We start from the raw sequence: 6630 nt of genomic DNA on the forward strand, positions 1-6630 counted from the left end.
AACGTAATATTGATTTCGGCCGTGGAGCTGGGCCAAGTCAAACTGAACGATGATTTTTTAGGGCCAGATTTACTTAACCTAATTCTCTACTTCGAAATTGAATTATCTCAAACACCAATATCATGGCGTTAATTACTCGCAACTAGAGGTTTACAGCCAGTTATTTAATATCACGTGAAAAACCACTATCCAATTTTACAAATTTATCAGTCTTACATCCCTGATTTGATCAAATTTCACTATGATTTATTGAGGTAAATCATTGTTTTATTTATACTTTCTAACAAATTTCGTTATGATATTTTTTTGTAGGGTGAACTTGTAATGAAACAATTTGTATGCAAGATAACCTGACTATTCACTCATTTCACTTCCTCTTTTTAATATCGCGGATATTTCTATTGCAATCGAGTTATTCTTGTTTTCGGCTATAAAGAATAAATGGGAGAGAAGCAGTTGATCACATTGCTTCTTATACGGTACGGCTAGTATTATTTGATTTACCATCACAAATCGTTACAAAAACGTTGTTTAGCAAAATATGATTTTAATAATACGTTTATATTTTAATTGTATTGCAACCAGTTTTTACAATTATTTAGATCCCTAGTTAATTCACCTAAAATACCGTCAACGGACGACTTATTACTATATTGATCATAATCACAAATTATTTTGCTAGCATCTCTCAATGTGATTAAGAAAAAGTGCAAACATTTCCAACTACTAGCTGATATATTTTGAACTCTGGTAGCGCTTATATCATCTAAAAATAGAATGGAGTTACCAATGCTATTTGAAACTAATTCGCAGGGAGTTGGGGCATCAGCATAGCAAATATTTACTATCCATAAAACCCCAAATAAAAATAAAAATAGCCGTATCATCGTTTCTTTTTTGGCAGTAATATCAGATAAAAAGGGTGGATAGCCAGGTGAGAGTTGATCAGGTACTAATATTTTCAATAAAATGGACTATTCTCTTTTAAAAATAAACAATTTAAAGGCTTATTTATACACTCAAATATAACTGAATTACGTAAAATAAAGTATATCTGGCGTTACTGAGACAATGATCTGTATATATCCTAATTCTGCCAATTAAAATATTATACTAAAAGAGTTAATTTCGTAAATAGGCAATTTCTCTAATTTTGTGGCTTAGATAATCTAGTGATGTTGTTACATATGTTACTTTCAGATCTTCTTAATCTCTGTCTACGTAGCTACGTCATCATTTATTGGATATATATACGTACATTTGAGATTGTAATAAATTAATAAGGAGTTAAATCTTTCTCTCCAACTAAAAACCCCCGTCACAGATGTCACCGAGCTATCACAACTTATATGAACTATCTAAAACTAAACAAATATAACACACTACAGCTATCAGAATTAACTTAATTACAGTAGAAAATTCCATCAATTATATTGTCAAGCATTAATTTACAGTACATTATATTGAATCATCCAAGTAACTACCAGGGAATATATATCTAGGGTCAGAGGAACTATTATTTTGTTTCAGATAGAACACCCTGTTTTCTTAGAGTAGTTAAAAAAAATTCCAACTGGTTAGGTATCGAATTTTGACATTTTTTTCGATTAATTTTAAATACTTCCGATTAGTTTTTGTTCAATATTTTATAGTAATAAATTGAAAAATAACGAAAACAATATATTAGGCGTCCACTTGGACTCTAATAAGAGGATAGCTTATGGGTGGACTGAATAGGTTATTTCACCATAGGAACTTCAACTTAGTCACGTCTTTCGAAACGAATGTTAAGATCTTTTATACGAAACAATCCGAGGGGATCGGTCACTTGTAGTCCATTAGAATGAGATGAATTATCTGGCAGTGTCCATTTGTAGTTGCGAACTATTATTTTTTTTTCAAAACGTTATAGAAAATACAATACTGTAGTTGTAATCAAGTAGAAAACACTTACGAAGCATGGAAAGCACTACTCGCTGCTCAGTCAGCGAAAATTGCATACCTAACTAAATTATGTTTCGTCGAGGATAGTTATTATATTGGAACACTTCGTTGATAATAATTAAAAGCTTACGCAAATACGCGGACCTCCTCCAAATGGCATCCATGCATCCCGAGGCGGATGATTTTCAGAGAGAAATCTATCGGGCCAAAATTTCTCTGGGTCCTGCCAGTATTTTGTTGAATTATGCAATGTGTAAACATCGGCAATTATATAGGTGCCTTTTGGTAACATGACACCGCCTATTTCAACTGAGTTCTCTACGACTCTAGGTCCAATACCGGGCGCGGGAGGATATATGCGAAGTGACTTTAAAATATAAAGTTTACAATAAGGTAAATGAAAATAAACCTAGCATTTATAATTACCTCCTTTATAATGCAATCAATATATTTCATACTCCTGCAACTCTCAACACTTGGTATTTGCATGCGATCAGAATTCGCAAGAATACGATCAACTTCTTGGCGAGCAATCTCTTGAATTTCTGGGTGCAGTGCAAGGAAATAGATAGATACGGAGAGCGCTCTTTTAAAAATATAAAAAAAATCATTAATATATCAAAATGATGTGAATTAGCAGATATTTACGCTTGGGTAGTTTCGTGGCCAGCAAAAAAGAAAACCATCAAATTATTCTACAGAGAAATTATACAATTTTCACTTTTCTCTTTATTATTAGATTATACTTTTTAGTAAATAAAATGGGTATACCTTAATTTCCGTTGCGGTCCAATTCCTTTCCACATCTGCTATTGATGCGTCTATCATTAAGTCCAAAAGATTTTTGTGCTGCACATTTATATTCTCGTCTAAGCCTTGGTGAATCTCTTTCTTCCTATTCTCAATTATTCCTAGAAATAGCTAAAAAAAAAAAAAGAAATTAATTGAATAGAATATTCGTATAACTTAAAGAATATACGAACTTTGTTCAATTCGTCGAGAGATTGCGACGATTGCCTATCGAACAGGGCAATAAGAGGTTCAGCGCTCGGAAAGAGCAGACGAAACGGGTTGGTCATGCCTTTTAATGCCCCATCGTACTTTTTACAGTATTCGTTATATGGATCTTGTAGTGCATTGAAATTAAAATTGAAAAGTCCTCTCCCGAGAGCATCCAGGGTTAGCCTACGCATTACCAGCGGGATTTCTACGTCGACTCCTTGTGAGATAGCAAGGTTTATATATTCAAATAGTTCATGAGCACATTCTCCAAAGCATTGCGTAGGAATAGTGTGTCGAAAAGCAGGGTCGAGTATCTATAATAGTTGAATTATTTAGAAACACCTGATAGGTTTTGGAAAAGGGAAACATATATATACTTTTCTATGGTGTCTCCATTCCTGTATTTATAGAAATATCAGTAGAGCTGACGATAAAATTAGAAAGGAGCTATAAAAGAATTGTACATACCTCACCATTGCTATTAGCTACGTTTTCTTTGCCGAAAAAATTAATAAGAAACTGACTCTGCTTAGGTGTAGTAACTTTCGGAATGTCCGCTAAGAAACAAAAATTTAATATACTCTGCGTTATTAGCTAGCAAGAAAGTAATCCTTACATGTGTGAGACAAAAAATATTTGATGTCTGAAGGATCGCTCAAGAATACGCCCCATCTTCCAAGAAACCATACCTACACAGATGTAGCATGTGAGTTAACCATTCGTTGAAAGTAGCACACAAGTATATAATTACAGATGCCATGCCCTTTTTCTCAATGATAGGCCATATAATTTTTTTACAGCTTTCTTCGAAAGGATTGCCTTTTAGTATCGACAATAAGAAAGAGAGGGTTGGAACCTTTGGAATGCCGCGAAGATGAGAGGATGGGATGAAGATGTGTGTAATGGCTCGACATCCCACGATGCCAAGTATGGCAGCGATGCTGAGTGCGGCTTTCCACAAATATCTAGATTTGAGACTGTCAATCATAATAATACGGTCGATCAATAGTAGCCGTTCAGGGCCGTTTTTATTAATACATAGATCGTACTTGGCGAGCTTGGCAAGATTTTTAGCCGGACCTATTCCGATAGCCGAAATTGACTTAGATCGGTTGACTCAGGGTCAGGGAATATCCACATATCTCCATCAGGCTGAATCACCGAAACTTTATCTACTTGAATTACCCGTAGCATATATGCAATGGAAATAAAATACTGTATGAATGTTTTTCTATCACTTCTGAGAGAAAAGAGTTATTATTTCACGAGAGTATTTACTGTATATGTTTAATGGATCGTTAAATAATGCCATTGCATTTCAATGGCATACATGACTAACCAAGCTAAATAGTATACACTCGTATCTTCGCCTGGTATTATACTTGTTCTGGGGGTATGTACTCTCTTTTAAAATTTCCCTATTGAACACTTCGATGCTATCAGCGTCTTTAGCCACGAAATATTCGTAGACTATATATCACCATTCAAATCTGTGGGTAAATTAACAATACAAATAACAATACAATTCATCGTTTTCTTTTTGTTGAAATTGCATTTCACCACCATACTTCGTGATTTCTTAAAGTGTAATGCTTATATATGCTTAAGCTATATTTTGGATATATGAAAAAAAGGAATAAGAAAATTTAATAAAGGAATATTAGGATGCAAAAATTATTGTAAGGGATACCTTATATAAAAATGCTAACTCACCTTGCAATTTTTCTTGCTTCCGCGCGGAGTAGGCATATTTCTCGAATGACGCTCCTGGCAGACAAGGAGATTGCTTATTATCCATTACTCTTGACCAATAAATAAAACTAATGTATTAGATAATTGCCTGCGTTTGTTTTACACGTTCTCCAACCACTTGTAGAACACATAATTCTACTGAAGAATAGTAATATTAGAATAAAATATTCCTTTAATATTTGAAATTTTAATACCGTATACTTATCCTTGAATATCCACTCACATGTATCCAAGAACCTTCTTATAACACCATTCGCTATCTTTTCAGTGCTTTCCATAATTTACTTTCTCTTTGAAATCGACCGCCACTTCTTCCTCATACTATATCACTATCCAAGATTTTGGTCCAATTCGAACCAGACATTATCAAAAAGTCATCGAAATATTGGATATTACTTAGGCAGCATCTCATTCGCATGAAAGCTTGAAGCATATAATGCTATCCATATGTTAAAAAAACCGATTGCAATGAATTGAAGCTTTATTAGTAGAAAAAAAGTTTATATTTTTTGCTACGGTATACTTACTGCGATATGTGATTCGATTCGCATTTTCCTACTCTTAGATTCCTGGCCCTCTAAAGGTATCAACTGACATCATTCCTCCGAAATTGCTCAAGTTGCAAATGTATTTATAGCTCTAGTCCTATCTTTGCGGTTGTTGGTCTCAAGCCGTGAAGAGTTACATTTCTTGGAATCCGAAATTAGCGAGAATGTATAGTAGAGAATGCCTTATTTCGACAGGTTGAGTATCCCTAACTAGTGATATTTTATTCTGAAATCATTGTAGCTATAGACTCTTCAGGTTATATTTCTAAGGGAAAAGATTAGAGAGAAGATGAATAAAATAAAGGAAAATAAAAGATGTAGATGAGCAAAGAAGATATTCAAGAAATGGAGAGGCTCAAACTTGCAGACCCTTGGTTGAGCGACTTCTTCGCGTTAAGCCTTTGAATTTGGTGGATCATGCTCTTCTTGAATTTACGAATCAGCCTCTTCGATTTAATTTATCCTATTCAATAACCTAAGTTAAATCTGGCCGTAGGTTTACTAAACGCATCGCCAAAATGTACTGTTATCAAGTAGTTTATATACTTGTGCATTTTCTCGTCTCAAAGTGCCCCACCACTAACTAGCCTTCACGTTGATACTATGCCTCAAATTCATGTTTGCTCCTTCAGTTCTTTTTGGGCAAAACGGATCATATTCAGAGGATGATGTCATGCAGACATTGAGAATGGTCAACCCCTTTCGGCGAGGACTCCGAGCATCTTCGATTCGTGCAACGGATTACGTCCATTTTTGTTTTTCTTTTCAACCGCACGGGAACCCTTAGCCAATTAGAACGCATTGCATCGACTAAAGTTTGCTCGATTATAACTCCCAGCCCTGCCTCTAAATTCTCTCGGCTCGTCCTCCGCATCATCTCTCTTGGATTGTTTGTTTCGATTAACGAAGCCAGACAGGCTGCTCCCACTGTAGAAAACGCGCTGATAATGCAAAATGATGCAGAATAAAGAAGTCTTTATTCTGAGGTCGTGCTTTCACTCTCCTTAATTTCGATGTCGGCTCCAAATTAGTTGATAATAGAGAGCTGGCATTCAGGATTTAAACACCGCAGTTTGCGTTATAGACTTGCACTATGGTCAGGATATTGGAGTCTCGCGAGAGACGCACGTATATCCAGAGGATTGGAGGTTAGAGTTTTGCAAAGCAAATGCGGAAATACAGTGCTTGGCACATTCTTCAATAGACAACATGTTACAAAGCCTCGAGTAAAGGTGGATTAATAATAGCTGAGATATTACATCTTCAAATCAATCTAATCCTAGAAACAAATTACAAATCAACTAGTTGGCCAGTTGTGCTATATATTGATTCCTAGGTCAAGTCCACGCAGATTCAAGCGGTTGCCTCTGTGGTATTGACCAAC

At 35.2% G+C, this 6630-nt stretch overlaps 1 protein-coding gene across 1 annotated transcript; it reads right to left on the reverse strand.

Moving 5' to 3' along the window:
* Positions 1-2062: 2062 nt before the first annotated feature.
* VTP21DRAFT_2269 (uncharacterized protein) lies at positions 2063-4744 on the reverse strand (the record flags this gene model as incomplete). Its single annotated transcript, XM_069392443.1, has 10 exons — positions 2063-2311; positions 2371-2530; positions 2593-2639; positions 2716-2865; positions 2928-3260; positions 3324-3344; positions 3415-3503; positions 3563-3635; positions 3698-4026; positions 4660-4744. 10 exons carry the CDS (start codon positions 4742-4744, stop codon positions 2063-2065), a joined length of 1536 nt encoding a protein of 511 aa, XP_069250158.1.
* Positions 4745-6630: the final 1886 nt, after the last annotated feature.

The sequence above is a fragment of the Calcarisporiella thermophila genome (genome assembly GCF_041956535.1).
Source record: "Calcarisporiella thermophila strain CBS 279.70 unplaced genomic scaffold VTP21scaffold_14, whole genome shotgun sequence".
NCBI lineage: Eukaryota > Fungi > Calcarisporiellomycota > Calcarisporiellomycetes > Calcarisporiellales > Calcarisporiellaceae > Calcarisporiella > Calcarisporiella thermophila.